The 22,183-nt window shown below is 35.6% G+C and overlaps 1 protein-coding gene across 3 annotated transcripts in view; it reads right to left on the bottom strand.

Annotated features, from left to right (window-relative positions):
* Window positions 1-21,942, bottom strand: part of ADAMTSL1 (ADAMTS like 1) — a 433,636-nt gene extending 411,694 nt beyond the window's left edge. For all 3 annotated transcript variants that reach the window (XM_037797567.1, XM_037797569.1, XM_037797568.1), the window contains exon 1: window positions 21,821-21,942. In XM_037797567.1, coding sequence (XP_037653495.1) covers window positions 21,821-21,883 — 63 coding nt within the window. In that variant the 5' untranslated portion in view covers window positions 21,884-21,942. The remainder of the gene's footprint in view (window positions 1-21,820) is intronic.
* Between the last annotated feature and the right edge of the window lie 241 nt (window positions 21,943-22,183).

Genomic DNA, 22,183 nt, shown 5'->3' with positions numbered 1-22,183 from the left:
CTAACACATTCTTTCTTGAATCACTATAAATAATGAATTAATGTGTCTGTTTCTTTAGGCAGAGAACCTCTTACATCAGCAATAGTTAAATACACAATTTAAAGAAAATAATATCATGATAGCAACACGAAACCAGTGGAAAGTACTGGCCAATTAATTCCTGTCTCCACCTCCTGAATCCCTTCTGAAATAGACAGAACCATCTTTAGAACCATGGCTGTTTATTCAACACAGGATACCCAGGACTTAACACAGTGCCAGATATACAGCAGGCTCTCAACAAATATGTTATTTTGCACTGAGGGAAAAGAAAGAAGCTAAACCTTTCTGGAGATCTACTATGTACAAGATTCCACATGAAGTTATTTTCACATATACATCACCAAGTTATTTACATTTTTCATGAATATGGAATACAAGAGAAATGAAGCTTATAGGTATGACACAGGTCTTGGGAAAGAGACCAAGTTTTACAGACTTCAGTCCCAGATCTAGCCAGGTCACCCTTACATTTATAAATCAAAAATTACTCTTGATCCAGGAGGAGTATTCAAAGACGTATGTTGGGGAAAACTTCCCAACCCTTCTAAATGATATAAATACGCACATCATAGATGCCCAACGAACTCCAAACAGAATAAATCCAAATAAACCCACTCTGAGACATATTCTGATCAGATTGTCAAATGCTGAAGAGAAGGAGCAAGTTCTGAAAGCAGCAAGAGAGAAGCAATACACCACATACAAAGGAAACAACATAAGACTAAGTAGTGACTACTCAGCAGGCACCATGGAGGCAAGAAGGCAGTGGCATGGCATATTTAAAATTCTGAGAGAGAAAAATTTCCAACCAAGAATACTTTATCCAGCAAAACTGTCCTTCAAATTTGAGGGAGAGCTTAAAATCTCCACAGACAAACAAATGCAGAGAGAATTTGCTAACAAGAGAGCTGCCCTACAAGAGATACTAAAGGGAGCCCTACTGGCAAAGAAACAAAGAAAGGAGAGAGGGGTATGGAGAATGGCTCAGGACTAAGGAGATTTAGTAAGGGTATGTTAAAGGAAATAAAGACAGAAAGGAAAAAATATAACTGACTAATAAAAACCAAGGGATAGGATGGCTGCTTCAAGAAATGCCTTCAGTGTAATAACATTGAATGTAAATGAATTAAATTCCCCAATTAAAAGATATAGATTGGGACATTGGATTAAAAAATATGAACCATCAATATGCTGCTTACAAGAGACTCATTTTAGGCCCAGAGATACAAAGAAATTGAAAGTGAAAGGTTGGGAAAAAAATATTCCATGCAAGCTACAGCCAAAAGAAAGCAGGAGTAGTAATATTAATCTCAGATAAAATACTTTAAATGCAAAGATGTTATAGGAGACAAAGAAGGTCACTATATACTAATAAAAGAGACAATTCAACAAGAAGAAATAACAATCATAAATGTCTATGCACCCAATCAAGGTGCTCCAAAGTACATGAGAGAAACACTGGCAAAACTGAAGGAAGCAATAGATGTTTCCACAATAATTGTGGGAGACTTCAATACATCACTTTCTTCTATAGATAGATCAACCAGGCAGAGGACCAATAAGGAAACTGAAAATCTAAACAATCTGATAAATGAATTTGAATTAATAGACATATATAGAACATTACATCCCAAATCACCAGGATACACATTCTTCTCTAGTGCTCACGGGACTTTGTCCAGAATAGATCATATGCGGGGCCATAAAACAAGCCTCAATAAATTTAAAAAGACTGAAGTTATTCAAAGCACATTCTCTGATCACAATGGAATATAATTCGAAGTCAATAACCATCAGAGATTTAGAACATTCACAAATATCTGGAGATTAAACAACACACTCTTAGACAATCAGTGGGTTAAAGAAGAAACTGCAAGAGCAATTGCTAAATATTTACAGATGAACAAAAATGAGAGCACGACATATCAAAACTTTTGGGATGCAGTGAAAGCAGTATTGAGGTGGAAATTTATAGCTCTAAATGCATACATTAAAAAGGAAGAAAGAGCTAAAGTCAAATAACTGATGGAACAACTGAAGAAGCTAGAAAATGAACAACAAACTAATCCTAAACCAAGTAGAAGAAAAGAAATAACAAGGATTAAAGCAGAAATAAATGATACAGAAAACAAACAAACAAAAAAAACAATAGAATAAATAACACCAAAAGTTGGTTCTTTGAGAAGATCAACAAAATCGACAAGCCCCTAGATAGACTGACAAAATAAAAAAGAGAGAAGACCCAAATAAACAAAATAAAAAATGCGAGAGGGGACATTACTGCAGATCCCAAAGAAATTTAAAACATTTATTAGAGGATACTCTGAACAACTGTATGCCAACAAACTAAATAATGTAGAGGAAATGGACAATTTTCTGGAAACATATGAACAACCTAGACTGACCAGAGAAGAAATGGAAGACCTCAACAAACCAATCACAAGCAAAGAGATCCAATCAGTCATCAAAAAAGCTTTCCACAAATAGATGCCCATGGCCAGATGGCTTCACAGGGGAATTCTACCATACTTTCTAAAAAGAACTGATAGCAATCTTACTTAAACTCTTTCAAAACATTGAAGAAAATGGAACACTACTTAACTCATTTTATGAAGCCAACATCACTCTAATATCAAAACCAGGTAAAGATGCTACAAGAAAGGAAAACTATAGGCCAATCTCTGTCATGAATATAGATGCAAAAATTCTCAACAAAATACTTGCAAATTGAATCCAAAGACTTTAAAAAAATCATACACCATGACTAAGTGGGGTTTACTCCAGGCATGCAAGGATGGTTCAACATAAGAAAATCAATCAATGTAATACAAGTTAAAAAATCAAAAGGGAAAACTCAAAAGATCATCTCAATAGATGCTGAAAAAGCATTTGACAAAATCCAGCATCCTTTTTTGATAAAACCCTTCAAAAGGTAGGAATTTAAGGAAACTTCCTCAATATGATAAAGGGCATATATGAAAAACCCACAGCCAGTATAGTACTCAATGGTGAGAGACTGAAAGCCTTCCCTCTAAGATCAGGAATGAGACAAGGATGCCCACTGTCACCACTGTTATTCAACATTGTGCTAGAAGTTGTAGCCAGAGCAATCCAGCAAGACAAAGAAATAAAAGGCATCCAAATTGGAAAGAAAGAAGTAAAACTGTCATTATTTGCAGATGATATGATCTTATATCTGGAAAACCCTGAGAAATTGACGACACAGCTACTTGACCTAATAATCAAATTTGGCAAAGTAGCAGGATACAAGATTAATGCACATAAGTCAGTAATGTTCCTATACACTAGAAATGGCCTAACTGAAGAGACACTCAAGAAAAAGATTCCATTCTCAAAACCAACTAAAAAAATCAATACCTAGGAATAAACTTAACCAAGGATGTAAAAGACCTATACATAGAAAACTACATAACTTGACTAAAAGGAATAATGGGACCTAAAAAGATGGAATTCTACATTAAGATGTCAATTCTGCCCAAACTCATCTACAGAGTCAATGAAATTCCTGTCAAAATTCTAGCAACCTATTTTGCAGACTTGGAAAAGCTAGTTATCAAATTTATTTGGAAGGGAAAGATGGCTTGAATTGCTAAAAACATTCTACAAAAGAAAAATGAAGCAGGAGGACTTACATTCTCTGACACTGAAGCTTATTATAAAGCCACAGTTGTCAAAGCAGCATGGTGCTGGAACAAAGATACACATATTGATCAATGGAATTGAATTGAGAATTCAGAGATAAACCCCCAGACCTATGGTCATCTGATCTTTGATAAGGGCCCCAAAACCACTGAACTGGGACATATTAGTCTCTACACCTCACACCTTACACAAAAATTAACTCAAAATAGATTAAAGACCTCAACATAAGAGACAGTACCATAAAATTCCTAGAAGATAATGAGGGAAATATCTTCAAGACCCTGTATTAGGAGGTCACTTCTTAGATCTTATACCCAAAGCACAAGCAACAAAAGAAAAAATAGATAAATGGGAATTACTCAAACTTAAAAGCTTCTGTACCTCAAAGGAAGTTGTCAAAAAGGTGAAGAGGCAGCCAACTCAATGGGAAAAAATATTTTGAAGCCATATATCTGACAAAAGACTGAAAACTTCCATATATAAAGAAATCCTACAACTCAATGACAATAGTACAGACAGCTCAATTATAAAGTGGGCAAAAGATATGAAAAGATACTTCTCTGAAGAGAAAATACAAATGGTAAAAAAACAAATAAACAAAAAAAACCATGAAAACATGTTCATCTTCACTAGCTATTAGGAAGATATAAATTCAGACCAAAATGAGATATCTCACACCAATTAGCTTGGCTGCCATTAAACAAACAGGAAACTACAAATGCTGGAGAGGATGTGGAGAAATTGGAACTCTTATTCATTGTTGGTGGGACTGTATAATGGTTCAGCCACTCTGGAAGACACTCTGGCAGTTCCTTAGAAAACCAGATATAGAGCTACTGTTTGATCAGCAATTTCACTTCTTGGTATGTACCCGGAAGATATGAAAACAGTGACATGAACAGATATTTGCACACTAATGTTCACAGCAGCATTATTCACAATTGCCAAGAGATGGAAGCAATCCTTTAACAGATGAGTGGATAAACAAAATGTGGTGCATATACCTGGTGGAATACTATGCAGCAGTAAGAAGGAACAAGGTCATGAAACATATGACAACATGGATGAACTCAAAGACCTAATGCTGAGTGAAATAAGTTAGGCACACACAAAAAAAGAGATATTGTATGTTACCACTAACATGAATTCTGTGAAAAATGTAAAATAAATGGTTTATATTGTAGAATGTAGGAGACCTAGCGATAGACAGTAAATAGTGAAGGGGAAGCGATAATCTAATAAGAACAGAAAAGTTACGGAGGGTAAGCTTAATGTTATGGGAATGCTCAGGAATGATTATGGTTTGTTAATTTTTGGGGGGTATGATAGGTTCGCAAAATGTAGTTATTTTAGGTTACTTGTCTTCCTTATTCCTTTTTGGGTTATACTTTGTATATTTTCTTGGGATAGTACAGGAACATGTTGGAAGCAATGTAGTTATTTCAGGTTATTTGTTTTTCTTATCCTTTGTTTTGGTTTTGTTTGAAATTTTTTTTATTGTTTGTTTTTTAATTTTTTGATAAAGTTTAAAAAAACAATGAATGAGTGTTAAAGAAAGTAAATGAACAATGGGGGAAGAGGGGAATGGAATGTTTTGGATGCTCTTTTTTATTTTAATTTCAATTTTATTTTTGGGGTAATGAAAATGTTCAAAGATTGATTGTGGTGATGAATGCACAACTATATGATGATATTATGAACAAATGATTGTACACTTTTGGATTGTATGTTATGTGACTATATCTCGATAAAATTGCATTTAAAAAATGACTCGAGGTTTATGTTTTTGATTTTTTTTTTAAGATAAGTTGTAGGTTTACAGAAAAATCATGCAGAAAGTACAGAGTTCCCCCACAACCTCCTCACACACAGTTTTCCTTATTAACTCTTTGCATTAGTGTGGTGCCTTGGTTAAACTGATGAAACAATTTTATTATAATTGCATTATTAACTATTTCCAGGAGCTTCATTGGTTCCTTGGTTCCTTTTACATGTACAACATTTCAAGCCCCTAAGCCATCTTCTTTGGCTGGCTCTTGTGTAAAGGTCTCATAGAGGTCGTGTGTTAAAATATAAAGAGAATGAACTCGGAGGGAAGAGGTTTTGTCACTATGCTACAATCTGGATGTCATCTATTTGCTGTGAGCAAATCTTTTAATTCCCTGTGCTTCCTTTTCCTCATGTATGTCAAACCTCTTCATAAACATTTATATTTTAAATTCAGTTATCTTCAAAATGAAATGGTTGAAATAGGCAATTAATTCAATTATTCAGTCAATACGTTTTTACAGAGCACCTTGTATATATCAAACTCTGCCTGGTGCTAGGTATACAAAGATATCCAGGACACAATAAAACCAAACTGCCTCCTTCAACAAGATCCCAGGCAAATGAGGTTGTATTCCAGGCAACCTCAAAGATTCCTTTTAATTCTAAAACACTATGAACATATAACCTGGGACTCCACATGTCAATTAAACTAACTCCATAACAGGAATTTCAAAGCATGTCTGTTATCTCAGAGCAGGTACAAGCCCCAGATGAAAAGTAAAACTGTGTGGCACATCAGGGCAATTACAATAGGTCTCAGTGACAAGTGGTTATAACAAGTATAACGAGAAAAAAAGCAGGTTATTTCAGAAAACTTTCCCCCCAAATCTCATGTCAGCACTTGAATGGTAGTTCTTATTGCTTCCATTACCCAATTTCGTTTCTAGTTCTGATGAAGTACAATATTTGAACAATAACCTGGCAGGCTTCAAATGGTGACTGCAATTATAGCTAGCAAAGCAAGCTTGGAAATCTGACACCCTACCATACCTCAGTATGGAAACAAAGTGAGGTACATTTATTTTATTTGATAGTTTGAATTTATAATGGGTTGCTCATAATTTCCTGTCTCATTTCTTTAGCGCTCTTGGAATTTATGTCAGGATATCTTGGGTTATCACACTTCTTCCCTCTTTCATCCCAATATTTATGCCAACAAACTGACTTGACTTAAAGAAAGTCCCAGGACAAAAAAATGAAGGGGGAAATACCCAAAGCTTTAGTTGGAGAATGGCAGAAGCTCTGGAAAAAAATCTGAAAAAGCAATGAAGATGAAAATGGAAACTCCCTGAAAATTAATGTAGTGTAGAACTGGCGAACATACCACTTATTTCTTTATACAAATAGAAGAAAGAACCAGCTTATGAGGTGCACCCAAATAATTCACAGGTGGTGAAACTATTAGAGTCTTGCAATTTCTTGCCTGAGAAGTGGAATAAATCTCCTGTATTATAAATGGCATATACTCACTCACGTACTCTTTCTGCTATTCCCTGTTCTTACCTCTCCCCCTTTCGATGCAAAAGATCTTTTTGGTTTCATTGTAATTAATTTATTTTAATAAGAACTTGGGATAAAAATCTAATTAGGATAGAAGATGCACTGTTATTTTAATTGCACTTACTGAAATTTAATTCTGAGTGGAATGTGTTTTTTTAAACATGGTTTTTTGGTTATGAAAAAGTAAGCACAATGTAGTAGAAACTACTAAAGATTGATGTGATGTCTGGCAGCATCATGCTCCAATTATTATGAGGCAGTTGAAAACTGCTGGGATATTGGTCACACATAATGGTAATTCTTACAGTGATAAGAATTTGCTTCGAGAAAAGTTTTTCCCTGAAGAAATGATACTATTTTAGAAACTCTTCAAATAATTTACTTCCCAAATTGATATTCTGAACTATAGAAATTGTAAACAAGAAATAATAATTTTGAATTTTTGAAGTCAAATACTGACCAATAATACTAAGATAGTACTTTGAAAATCTGTGAGGAGCCATAATTTATATTTATACACAGATAAGAGGGTTATAAAACAGCATCTAAGCAGGTACTGAAGAGCTATTCACAAGATGAACCAGGTTGTAGGGTAAATGAAAATTATAATTTTTATTCCCCATAGAAAAAAATGAACTCTGACCATAAAAATCAAAAAACAAAAAACAAAAAAACAAAAAACTACCATGCTCCGCTTTGCAAGGACTGCGTCTTAATCTTCTATCTTCCCTGGAGCCTGGCTCTGTGTTAGGTATAGAGTTGGTGATGGATAATTGCTTTGCACATGAATTAATCACTTAAAGTTTTATATTACTTTGAAGTAATAAAACAGTTCACCATCTAACGCTGTATTTAGCTCTCACAACATCTTGGAGAGTTAGGTGGAATGGGCAATATTGCATGGATGGCAAAACAAAAGCTGAGAGAAGTTACGTGAGCCGGCTAAGAGCATGCAGCTGGAATTCTGCTAAACCCAGTTGGTTACACTTTAAAACCAGTGCTCTTTCATGCCATTCAGACACCTTCAAGAAAAATATATCAAAGATTGAGACTAGGTATATGCAAAAAAGTGTGTTTTACTTTAAATGCTGCTGTGTGAAACATTTGTTTGCTTTGTGCTTGTTCTACTTGTTTACTTCTTTGCTTTGTTACATTCTGTCTCTGGAGCAGCTTCAGTGTTGCACCTATGTTTCTGCTTCTTGATGTCTTTTTCTGTTTACTTTACCTCCCCCTTGGGTCTGTGTTTTGTGTCCTTGGCCTGGCTGTTTTGTCCTGCTCTGCTTTAGGTGATTCCAACTCTTTTACCACAGCTCTGCCTCCCTCAGGTTCTTTTCTTACTTATTACTATTCCACTCACTCCTAGTTTCTATGTATATAAAATGGACCCATTTTCCTATTTTTTCCTGCAGGAATGGCACATGCCCCCACCAACTTAGCACATTCCAGGTAGGCAATAAGTTGAAGACCACAAAGACTAAACCACCATTAGGACAATGTGACATCTTCTTATTTCCATTTTCCCATATAAAAAATGGAAAGAGGTATTAGTACTTACTTATAAAGGAGTATGCATAGCATCCAAATTTGAAGCATCTGTTACTTAAAAAGGTTTTCAGCCTAACAATCCCCACCCCAAATTTCAGTGTTTTAACAAAATATAGGTTTATTTCTTGCTCATGGTTAAATGAATGTTCACACTGTGAATCTGTGAAAGTGGTGGTGCAGGGCTGTGTTCCATGTGGTGATTCAGAGACTTGGGCTCTTCCCATTTGGTTGCTTTGCCATTCTCTGCTGGAGTCTCTGCACCTAACAGGCAGGTGAAGAAAGAGTGCTTGGTGCTTGGGGGTCATATAAGAGATTTCAGGACTGGACGTGCCATATAACACTTCTAATCTTAGTCCACTGACCAGAACTCAATCATATGGCACCATCCATTTGCAGGGAAGGTTGGAAATTACAGTTCATTATTGTGCCCAGTAGGTAAAGGAAATGGATATTTTTAATTCCTAGCACTGTCTCTGCTCAAAAGAGAGTTTATGACTACTTTCAAGTTTTATAAAACTGTGGCTAATGTAAACGTCATTTTCTTCCTGAGGACAAACTTAGTAAAAGGAAAAATACTTGAGAATCTAATGTATTTAGAAAAAGGTAAAATGCAAAATAATTAATTCTAATTAACATCAGTGAAAGAGATTGTTGTTCAGTGTTTCTTACGTGTATGTGTGTGCTTAAGAGAAAGAGAGAAACACAAAATATATGTCTTTCTTTTTAGTTTATTAGGACTATTGACTTTGTTTTACCATAATCAGAAATACTGAAATGCTTGATGTGAAATGACTGTTCACATTTCTCTACTTCCTTGTATGTTACCCTCTTTTCACCTTTTCTTGCCAAGTCATTCTTATTTATCCATTTCTTCATTCATTCCACAGTATTTATTGGCATGTAATTACCAGGCATTCTGATAGAGGTAGGATGAACAAGTCCCTCTTCCTGTTGTCACCCATAGCTTTGAGGGGTAGAGTATGAGAAGTACAATGACGGAGACAAAGGCAAGGTAGCTCAAAAACAATAATACATTATCATTTAAAAATTGTAGTGATTACAGCTAATTATTCAATGCCTTTCCATGAGCTATTACTAGCACTGACTATAAATATAGCTATACATAAGTAGAATTTGGGTGGGATGGTCACACATAGAAATGAAGGCATTTTTTCTAATGAAGACCACAATTAGTTAATGAGATCAAATACATTTCTATGCCCAAACAGAGAACATTAGTAAATACTGGAAGAGATTGAAGCAGATCATATAAATACTGATTTTCTGGAAGTACAATACATAATAAAGCTGGGGATTACTGTTGGCTGCAGATTATAGCTCCGGCAGCACCTTCCTGACATGCCCAGAAAACTTTTAACAGTACTGACTGCCCTACCTGCTGGGTGTTCCTGTTAGCAAAGTCCCTGGGAGGGGGAAAGTGAACAGTTAAGCTTTATTCAACGTAGGTTTTAATCTTGAAGTTCAGGAATTGGGGAGATTTAGTCATTTATTTTTGAGCTCATGGAAAGAAGGGGTTGATAGCAACAGCTCACCCCAGTTAGCAAGCAGGCTCCCCACACAGCTGTGCTGGCCTATTTCAATTAGGATCCTTTAGGACTGACATCACCTCTGGTATGCCAGTCCTAGCCGCTCATGGGCCAGTACTGCCAATCAAGCCAACATTCAACTGCATGGTATGTTTTTATGATGTAGACAGAAAATGACATGAACCTGTCTCATTCTGGTGAAAACATAAAGTTGGAAGCCAGATCTCTAGAAGAAGAAAATTAGCAACAATAGCAAGACAGAAAAACTTGATTAAGACACGTTTTCCTATGGTTATCTCAACACACTTAAGCAGCCGGTTATTCATGATGATTTGAGGAATGCTCTCACTCAAGAAAAGACTCTGGTCCTCATGCTAAGAAGAGGTCACTTCTGGGTCACTCTACTCATGAGAACACAAGGAACAGTAGAATATGCAGAATGAAGGCAGAGCAGAATGAAACAAATAATCAGACCTGAAAAAGTGTCATTCATGGAAACTGAAAGATACACAAATTAAAAGCAGACCTCTCACTTGACCAAATAATTTGGGCTATTCATTTGAAATTAAGAAACAGTGAATATTTAAAGAACTAGCAATCATGTGTTGGTCTATAAATCCTTTCACTTCTTAATTTGGTTCACAAACAGTTTTGATGTCTGTACATACAAGGAACTCTACTAGGTACTCAGGAAATACAGAAATGCACAGGACACTGTTTTTCCCATGGAGGAGTTTATAATTGTATTTTGATTAAAGTATAATAAAGGGGAGAATCAAAACAACAGCCCATGTATCATTCTAACATAATTCTTGTGCAAAATGCACCAAAATGTTTTTATCCATAAATGGCAAACTGAGTTTTTTTAAAAAAAGGAAAATTGTATAAGGGGTTAAACACATTTTATTGATAAAAATGCACAAACTTTGACTTTAATTTTATTATTAGAGTATACTAATGAATTTTGTGCTGCTCCTAAATCTGAGTAACAGCCTACCCCTTATTGTGCTAGAGAATTGCTTTCTACCTTATTGTATATTAGTAGAATAATTCACTTCTACTATATTAGTAAAGGGGCATCAACATGTATTAACAATCCCATAAACGTACAAATATATACATTCATTTATTCATTCTCTCCCTCAAAGTTTTCAACGTCCACATCATCTTTCAAGGAAAAACTTTCCTTGTGTAACAGGATTGTTCTGTAGTTCACTAGTGACCACTATTGGACATTCTTCCCTTAACTTTCATGAAGCGATTGAATTGGTTCACATGAAAATAATAATGGAGTGCAGAAAGTGACTCTCAACAGACTGAAACAGTAAAAACAGAAGCCTGAGAAAATAAAAATGTAGCTGACCATGTCTAGACATGAAGCAGCACCAGAAAAACAGGAAAAAATAGTGTTAAATAAGCACCTCCCTATGTTCTGCATATTTATGTGAACAATCCCTAAGCTTGATTTAGAGACAATCCAGGTGTGGGAATAAGAGATAGATGTAGAGTAAAGAGTTATGGAAAGGTGCTTGTGCATGCACTTGGGCAGGCACATACACATACACTTACTGGAACAGACCACAATTTGCTATAAATGAGGGATTTAGCGTCCATTCCACAAGCTAATGTTGCTTCTTGCCATCCAAGATAGATCCACTTAGATAATAGTGGAGGAGAGTGCCAAAGTGACTGAAGGGATTCGGCTATTATGTTTGACTAGTTTCCATGTATAAATTAGTAAGAGAAGAAAAAGAAATTCAACAGAAAAACACATGTACTTTATTATAATTCCTCTTGCAACTCCCACAATAGCAGGCAAAAGAGCTTAAAACCACTTAAAAGAAACAAAGAGCAAATGCAAATTAGATTAAATGCCTTCCTGACAAGAAGTGATTTGACTTCGAGTTTGGATGGACACATATGTCAATCGCCGGTCATGGTTTTTGCCACATCCTTTTGAGCTAAACAATTGAGACAAAGGAGGGAGAATGAAAAAGGGGAGCAGAGTAGGAAGATTGGGAAAGTTGTGTTACATGGCCTAATTTGACATGGGCATGAAGATGAAATTTCTTGATCAGAACTACTGTCGTATTGTGTCTGTAACTTTTAGGATTTAGGGGATGATTATGATTACTAAATCATTATATAGATGTTTCTTTTTACTTCCTAAGTGTATTCGAATAGACACAAGGAAACACCTGAAATTGCTGAATGTAATCTAGTTGCCTTGATCTTAGATAATGATTGTATAACTATACAGCCTTTATCTTGTGACCCTGTGATTATAAAAACCTTGTGACTGACCCTCACTTGTACCCATTTTTACCCAGGTGTGCCAGTTTGAATGTATTATGTACTCAAAATGCCATTATCGTTGATGCAATCTTGTGAGGGCAGACGTATTAGCATTGATCAGATTGTAATTCTTTGACTGAGTGTTTCCATGGAGATGCGACCCACCCAACTGTAGGTGATAACTCTGCTTAGATAATTTCCATGGAGGTGTGGCCCTGCCCATTCAGCTTGAGCCTTGATTAGTTTACTAGAGCACTATATAAGCTCAGACAGAAGGAACGAGCTTGCTACAGCCAAGAGGGACACTGTGAAGAACCCACTTAACTTCTGCTATGGAGAAGTTAAGAGAGGACAAACTCCCCAAGAGCAACTAAGAGTGACATTTTTGAAGAGCTGCAGCCTAGAGTGGAACATACTGGGAGAAAGCTATTTTGAAACTAGAACTCTGGAGCAGACGCCAGCCATGTGCCTTCCCAGCTAACTGAGGTTTTCCGGATGCCACTGGCCATCCTCCAGTGAAGGTACCCAGTTGTGGACACCTTTTCTTGGACACTTTATGGCCTTAAGATGGTAACTTTGTAAACAAATAAAATCCCTTTATAAAAGCTGATCCATTTCTGCTGTTTTGCAAAAAGGCAGCGTTGGCAAACCAGTTTTCAACTTTATTCTTATGACCACTGAAGACAGCCTCTAATGTTTATTAATGAAGGGCCTTGAGTCAGCCCAGAACTAACTCGCCCCAATTCCAAAGCTGTATTGATAAACAAAGCTGGAAAGAAATGGCCTGAAAATGTTTCTATAGAAAAGAACACTATTAGAGTTACAGTTGTTCTGCAAAAGAGAGCAGAAATGGAATGATGTATATTCAATCCTTTATTCGTCCCTTTCAAAAGCATAATCATGTTTTTGTTTTGTTTTGTTTTGTTTTTTTGCATAGACTAACTTTCTATTTGATTCTGTCTGCTTGTTCAATGTATATTTTCGTACCTCCAGATGGTAATAGCAAATTAATAAAAAATTTTTATAGAGCTCTATTTGAATTGCTTAAAGATAAATAAGTGTGTGTATATATATATGAACTTATATATATATAAATTAGTACTCAAAATTTTTTTACAGAACTCTATTTAAATTCCTTAAAGATAAATAAGTGCATACATATGTAAATATGCACTTACATGTATGTATACATATAAAATTTATATACATATTTAAATATATATATATATATTTAATATATATAAATTAGTACTTCTGGACTCCCACAAGGGGGGAAAACCCTCTAGGCACCAGGTTTAAAGCTTTAATATCTGTAATCACTTGAACATTAGAAAGAAACCACCCCTGGAATTTCCCTAAGGCAGCAGAGGGCTGCCTCAGGAAAAGGCAAAAACTTTTTCCAATCATCAGGGTCACATCTTCAATTGAAATAGATCTAATACATGGAAACAATTAAGAGAAGGGTGTAGGAACTCTCATCAACACTATGGCCATCTTAGGGGTCTCGAATCTCACTGCCCTCATTTAAAACTTTTAAAACCAAATTCAACAGACCAGGCTTCATTCTTTCTATCTCACCTATCCCTGCCCTCAGGGCCTAACCAGCTAAGGCAACTATGGGGGAAGTGTTGGGTGCAGAAAGATGGGGAAGGTATGGGTTTGGTTTAGAATTCTTTCTCCTGGGCCTAGAGATTAGAAATGGTAGGCACAGAAGAAATGCTGTCAAATAGGCCATATTTGTTCTGGAAGTATTCCCCACCTAAAATTATTTTTTTCCAGTAATACCTTTGCAATGGTAACTGTAGGGAACAAGTCATTATTAAAATATAAATAGCCTTGTGATGGGAGTAATTGAATAAACTCTAATTGCCAAATTTCAGTAAGTAAAAGTCATTTCCTTCAGAGCTATGAAAAAGTTTTCCTGGATTTATTTGAGACAAATTAAACAACTGTAGTATGTTTTCCAGAGCTTAATAGGTCAATATGTTTTTGAAGTTGTTCATAATTTTAGGAAATTATGAAAACAAAGACTTTTTTTTTACCTCCAATAGAAGGAATAAAAAAGGAAATATAGCTGCAAAAGTTGCAGTGACAAAGTCTAATCCAATTCCTATTTTTATGATGACTTTTTGAATCAAACAAATACAATTTTATTCTACTTAGGTTTGTTCGCCCTAAATTTATATGCTTATTGATAAAATAAGCTAGTATAAGTCCATTCTTAAAATTCCTCTTGAAAAGTAGCCTAACTAGACAGGTGCATAAATTGAGTAATGCACATGGTAAAGATGACATTTATATGAAATATAATGAAAATGAGGGTAGCCCAATGCTTCAAATATATCCTACTTAAGGAGGCAGGTGAGTTTAGTAAGAAATATAAATGAGATTTTTGTAACCTTCATTACCTAGATTTCAAAGAATCTGTCTTCTTAATTACTTTGCCATCTGTTACCCCAGTATGTGTAAGAATTTGGATTTATAGTGGCTTTGTTAACGTCAGTCAGTATATTTTTGCTGAATATATTACTCATCAGGTTAGTAAGTGCTGTCATGAATGAGGAAGATGTACTTCTTGGCTTCAAGAAGTTTATATTCTAGTTGGAATATTCTTGGACCAAGGCATAAGACAGTAGTATTTAAAATATCTGCCAATTATTTTAATAAAGGAGTAAAACTGATGGAGGAATTCAGAAGGGGGGATAAAGGGCAGATATGTAAAGAATGACCTAAGGGAATGTTATCATAGAAGAGACGACACTTGAAAGACCTTTGAATAAGAGGGTAGCATTTGAATAGGTAGAGCTCTGAACCCGTTTTTTCAGAAGTCATAATTAAATTTTGTAAACTAACATATTCCTGATCTTATTTAGTACTTGGGAATAATGTTGAGAAAAAGTTGAGGTTCTTTTTGGATATAAATCCCTTAATTATTAAGGAGCTGATTATATTTCAAACTTGGGCTCTTCTGACCTTTGAAGGTAGTGCTGAATTGGTTTATTGGTCCGAGAGATTTTAGGCATATTGTGAAGTAATCATTTATGTGTTACGAGTATAAAGTATATAAATGCCTGGCTGCACTCCAAAACCAAGCATAAATTTTGTAGGATCTCTGTCTCTTTTCCACTTCATGAATACTGTTATTGGAAAGTAGTATACATGTTCAAAAGGCTTTGTAAATTTGTTATCAAACTAATTTCTAATTGTATGCAGTCTGGATAAATAAAGACTGTAGGTTACTCTCCATGCTAAGATGATCATATTTTCTGATTAAAGTGAATTTTGTTTGTTGTTGTAAAAGGTTTGTAAAAAAGTGAATTTTCTTTGCTGAACTGAATGGATATGGAAAGTTGTAGAAGGTTTATGAGAATTTTGTTTATCGTAGTCAAATGCTGACTAAAATTTGATAAGCTTGTCTAAGGAAATACGGTTTTGTCCTAAAGTAAAATGAATGTAAAACAAGACCTGAATGGATATGGGAATTACAGAAGGCTTGTGAATGGGAATTTTTTTTTTAATGCTGACTAAAATTTCATAAGCATGTCTAAGGAAACATGGTTTGTCTTAAAGTAAAGTGGCTAGTTTTAATATGTAAGGCAAGACCTGAATGGATATTGAAAGTTATAGTTTGTAAAAATGAATTCTGTCATAGTCAGTGCTGACCAAAAAAAACTGATAAGCCTGTTTATAATATTTTTAAAGAGTTTTTTTTGTGTTAAACCATGTAGTCATACAAAACTGGAGTTTAGTTATCTCTCTGTTAAAATAATGTGGACTGTTGGTCTGCTTTAATGAAAGGTTATAAAAAGTTCTTCTTAACCATCTGAGTACACTGTGTAGAAGACAAAGATTTTATGTCCTATCATAATAATATCCACGTTGATGTTTATGTTGACCTTTTCATCCTTCGTTTCTGAAGACAAGTCTTCTCAATTTTAAAAGAAAATGTTTGCAAAAGATTTGTTCTTTCACCTTGTAAAAGTGAAATACTAAAATAGTTTAACCTATTACATAGGAAGTGTTCAGGAAGTTTACAATAATTAAAAGGGATTTTCTAACCTTCTGCTAGCTAAATTTGTATGGGTGAAATGTTATTCATATATTTAGAGAAAATTCCTAAAGACTTGACAATGTTCTCACTGTCTATGTTGTATCATGATTCTGATCTGCATGATGTTAGAAAACAGTATAATGTAGTTCAGTCATAGTTTTAGTTATTCTTAGAAAAAGTTACAGATCAAGAAAGCAACCATTTTACTTGTCAGTTACACTACTTTGCTCTAATGCTTCTCCAAAATACATGTGGAAAGCCATAAGTTAGAACTTCATCTTCAACAAAAAGGGACTTTTAAATAAAAAGCAAGACAAGTATATAAATTATGTTCTACTGAGTAATTAACACAACCATGGTAAATGTGTAAAGATGAGACAGGACAAACTTCTGCTGCGGTATGTAGTCAATGATCCTAATATATGACAACTGTCAAATGTTTTGATTTTTGAAAATAGCTTCATTTAGAAAATGTTTATAAGAAAATAAGGGCCCAGATTATAAGCTTTTGCAGCAGTCACATTTATTCCTGAGCTCTAACCGTTATTTCTAAGTTCCAAGGTGCTTTGATCTTTGTTTATAACATGGTAGTTCCCCAGAACTTGGGTATCTGTGTGATACCTGAGACTCAGAGCTAGAGTTCTCCCACTCTGAAAGTCAGCATTACTCCATACAGCAACTGTAAAGGAACTGAAAAAGAGATCAGACTTCGGATTAGAGATGTGAATGTAGCTGATCTGGGTAAGACTAAGGTAAATCAGAATACAGGGTAAAAGATGATATTGTCTGTATTTTAAGACTTTAATTTCTGTGTGAGACTGAAGGAAGAGATGTTTATTTTGTCCAAAATTAAAATTTTCTGTAGCACACTAATTTAACCTGTCTGGTCAGTTTATTTAAACAACCTAATTCAGCTTTATTTGACATGGAACCTAGAATAGGGAATAAAATCTTGATATTCTGTACAGGTTAATGTAATACTCTGATGCATTTCAGAGTATTCTGGGAAGAAAATGAAAAAGTATTTACAAAGTTCCCTGAGGGGCTGGACAAAATACAGGGAGCTATTCAACTTCCCCACCTGGGGAATTCCTGCTACTCTCTTAAGCAACAAGGAGTCCCAATTTAATAAGCCAAGCCCTCCATCATGAGGCTTGCCCTTATGAAACAAATATGTAATGGCAAACTAAGCCTACTTATAATTAATGCCTAAGAGTCACCCCCAGAGAACATCTTTTGTTGCTCAGATGTGGCCCCTCTAAGCCAAACTCTGCAAATAAACTTACTACCTTCCCCCCTGCATGGGACATGGCTTTCATGGGTATAAGTCTCCCTGGAAACATGGAACATGATTCCCAGGGATAAGCCTGGTCCTGACATTGTGGGATTGGTTGACCAAAAGGGGGAAAATAAATAAAACAAAATAAAGTTTCAGTGGCTAAGAGATTGCAAATAGAGTTGAGAGGTCATTCTGGAGGTTACTCTTATGCAAGTTTCAGGCAGCTATTACAAACTGCCATAGTATGCCAAGCCCCAACCAATAGTTTTCCTGAACACCCTAAAAATACCCTGGGTTCTATCTAAGACTCTATGGAAGTTTTGCTTATTAAGTTTATTTTTCAGATATGTAAAGCCTCTGGATTGTTCCTATGCCAGAAAAGCCCTGAAACCCAGAAGTGCCAGTGTCTCTGAGAACAACCAGTTTCATTCCTTTACCGTATAATGTCAATGCCCCTTTTCAGCATGAAGAAGTTAGAATGGTCACCACCCAGATATCCCTCAAGATTGAGAGAATTATCAATGAGAGGGAGGAGTTGTAACCAAAAAGTCAGGATTTAGGGGATGTTTATGATTACTGAATCATTATATAGATGTTTCTTTTTATATTCTAAGTATATTAGAACAGTCAGAAGGAAGTACCTGAAATTGGTGAACTGTAATTAGTTGTCCTGATCTCTGATAATGACTGCATAGCCTTTATCTTACGACCTTGTGATTGTAAAAACCTTGTGATTGGCCCTCATTGTACCCATTTTATCCAATTTTCCAACTTTAGTCGTATGCTCACTAAAGATAGACTATAATGTTTATTAATGAAGGGCCTTGAGTCAGCCCAGAACTAACTCACCCCAATTCCAAAGCTATATTGATAAACCAAGCTGGATCTAACCAAAATGGGTCTCCTGTCATGTACAGTAGCTTAAACGTTAAGTTACAAGTTACCTATTCCTCATTATAATACTAAAAATCATGCCCATTGTCATATTAAGGCCACCACTTTCTTACATAAGTTCTGTGACTAAGCATGTAATCAGTCTGTGCATGCTCAATAATTAGATCACATCTGATTACATCATCTAGAGCCACTGCACTCTATCCTAAAACCTGTCCATCTTTCGATACTCTAAAACCATCAGAATTATTGAAGTTTGGGGAGACAGATTTGTAGGCCAATAGGCCCTCCACTCTCCTGCTTTCTGCCTACCACTAAACTTTCTTTCTTTGAAGCCCTGGTGTCTCAGGAATTGCTCATTTGAGCACATTAGGGAGAGAACCCACCACTTTTGATTGGTATCATGTCCAGAAGGAAAACAAAGTCTACAATGTATGCACGTTGCATGAAAATATGGTGGTACCCTAAAATAGATACAAAAAAGATGCAGGGACCTCATTCTCTCAGGAATAATATTCCAAGGGGAAAGGATTTTGATAAAACTTAGGATGAACCACATTTGATATTTAGACACATTCAAGAAACAAGTTATGATACAGATGGCAATGCTATCAATGAAATGAAGGCAATTTTGAGGTAGAATTTGGGCTCTCTCCTAAACAAACAGAATGTTTTCCAATTAAGTTAAAGGGAACTTTAGAGACTGCTTAAATTAATTTTAAGAGTAGACAGATTCTTGTTAATGTGTAAAAGATACAGGGGTAAAAAAGCCACCCGATTCAATTTCTCTATGAAGACTGAAGGTTGAGCTGCAGTGCCACACTTTTTCAGTTCTAAGTCAACTACTGACCAAGTTAAAGGCCACTTTCTCTTGAACCAATAATTTAATTTTGGTTACCAAGCCAAAGGGAGTGGTTAACGAGAAAGGCTAACAAGTGTCCTGCTTGTTGTTCATATCTTTTATGGCCAATGCTATGCAAAAAGTGTAACTATCTCAAACAAAGAATACAGATCAAACTAACCCCATTGATCCCATCATTGCTAAACAATTAACAACCATAGTTCTAAACAAATTCAAGTTGTCTTCTCTCTGCTATGGACCTTCAGTTTCACATACGAGCATTTTTCCTTATCTATAAAATGGGTTTAAAAATGCCTTATGTGAAGTGTTATTGGGAGGCTCCACTGCAATGCTTTTCAACAACCAGCCTGGTGTTTGGCACACACAGACACACAATGCACAGCAGCTATTAATAGTGCTGAGTGCTGTCATGACTCCACAAAGGGATGTATCTAGGCACTCCCAGTCTGTTCTCTTTCCTTTCCAGCACGGCTCTCAGATTCCCAATTCATTTAAATACAGGCACAAAACAAACCTTGGTTTCATTTCATTTTTTTCCTCATAATACAATTAAAATTTAAACATAGCATGTTTTGAGTTCTGAAATAAGCAAAGCCTCCATATTTCTATGTAAGTCTAATTTTCCATGATCAAATAGGTATATGAATACTCAGGATATCAAAGATAGATATAATGCATTTACCAAATGGGTAAAGCAAAACAATCTATTCCTGAATGGGAACCTTTTACTCAAGTATAATGAGATCATACTTCCACAAGAAAATATCAAATAAACTTATGTGTACTGGTAATTTGCTTTAAAATGCAATATAATGGGAAAATAACACACTTTTAAAAAATCACAAAGGAGGAAAAATGAGACAAACTAATGGTATACACAAGAAGCACATCCCATATGGAAAAAATGAGATACCTTTCATAAACTTTCTGTTCTACAAGTCATTAAGCACAACTAAACATTCTGCTTTTTATATTCCTCAGAACAGCTAAATTGTAAGCTAAAACTTACACTTCATTCATGGTTAAATTTCAGTCTGCCTTTAAATTTCTATGAAAAAATGGAAAATATATTTCTATATTTGCAGCATTTGCAATACAGCATTATGATTTCTTGGCTACAATGATGCAAATTATTATGAAGTGGGAATGCGTAAAATATTTAATCACTGTCTGATTACTCTATTTGATGAATCCTCCTGGAGTTTTTCAATTTGAACCAAATGGTTTGCTTCCCTTCTTCAAATTTTAGTGCAGATCAAATTTATTAGAATCTAATCAGAATACAACATTCCTTCATCATGAATGAATCAATGCAACCAATATTTTTTATTGCATTTTTACCTTGTTACTTGCCTTGTCACCTTTTGAGGAAGTTTTGGCAGGCAATAAATGTGACAGGGAGAGCTACAATCACGTTTGTTTGGAATCAATATATCCAAATACTGGACTCAAATATTCAGACGAGATTTACTAAGCTGCCTGCCCAGAAAACTCTGGTTTAAAAAAATGTGCACTGCTATTAATATTTGAGTGTAGATTTTTTTTTGGACAGTAAATGTTCATTTTCTGCCCACAAAATCAAGTATGAGTCACAATGGAACATTTACTTTGAATAAAAAATGCAGTGTGTGATGATGTTCAAGAGCAAAGCATCTTATCGCTGTGACTGTGGAAAGCAGCCGTACAAAAAGCCATCATATTTTTTCTTCTTCAAAAGTAAATCCAAGATCAAAGACCATAATCCTCAATTCATAAATACTAGCATTAACTTGTATCCATAAATGACTTGCAGCAATTATGAGCTATAATCTGGGTTGGCTGCAAAGAGGCTCTCATTCCTACTCTACCTTATTCTTGAGCACATGTGCATAGAGAGAGAAAAAATATTCAAAATAAGCAGTAGGGGAAAGCCCTTCACAGACTATCCTTCAAAAAATTCCAGGAACACCAATGAGTGAGTTTGATTTCAGGATGTCTGTTATCCAAATTCCAAGCATACGCACCACCATTTATACACTTCTCTGCTCACAAACGCTATGCAGTATATCCCAAAGTTCTACATACCTGCAACTAATTCCAGAAAGTCTTGCAGACTTTATTTTGCTTGGGAAGTTGGGGTTAAAGATCTGGATGGAGTTGTTTTCTTTTTTAAGCCATGTAAATTATTTTACCTGAAGCTTTAAGATAAAGATATACACATATTCACATATACACACTACATACATACTTACACAAACGCACACACAGAAAACACCCCAACAGCACCTAGACTAAATAGCAATAGCTAAGTATTGAAATGAAAAGGCATTTACCAGGAGCAGGAAAGCCAGAAAGAGGAACGGTGTGCCAGGAGTTGCCCGACGGCAGCATTCCATGCTTGGATCCTTGCCGGAATCCGAATCGGACACTGAATAAGCTGCTAAGTGCTCCTCTGCCTGCTGTCACATCCAGTACTGGTGCTAACACTCCAGTCCTGCCTATCAGCTTCCATCAGCCCTGCTCACATTTCCTGACGAGGGGTGGGTGAGTGGATGGGTGGGGGAGTGGGGGGTAAACTGAATGGAATCTCTCTCGGAGCAGGCAGCCAGCCAATCAGGCTCCTGCTAATCAGACATGCTGAATAACAAAGCCAGGGGGACAGAGAAAGTGTAACAGTACGAGCAAAAAGGGGGAAA

The sequence above is a fragment of the Choloepus didactylus genome, chromosome 10 (genome assembly GCF_015220235.1).
Source record: "Choloepus didactylus isolate mChoDid1 chromosome 10, mChoDid1.pri, whole genome shotgun sequence".
Lineage (NCBI taxonomy): Eukaryota > Metazoa > Chordata > Mammalia > Pilosa > Megalonychidae > Choloepus > Choloepus didactylus.
This window is presented reverse-complemented; position numbering and strand designations above follow the sequence as displayed.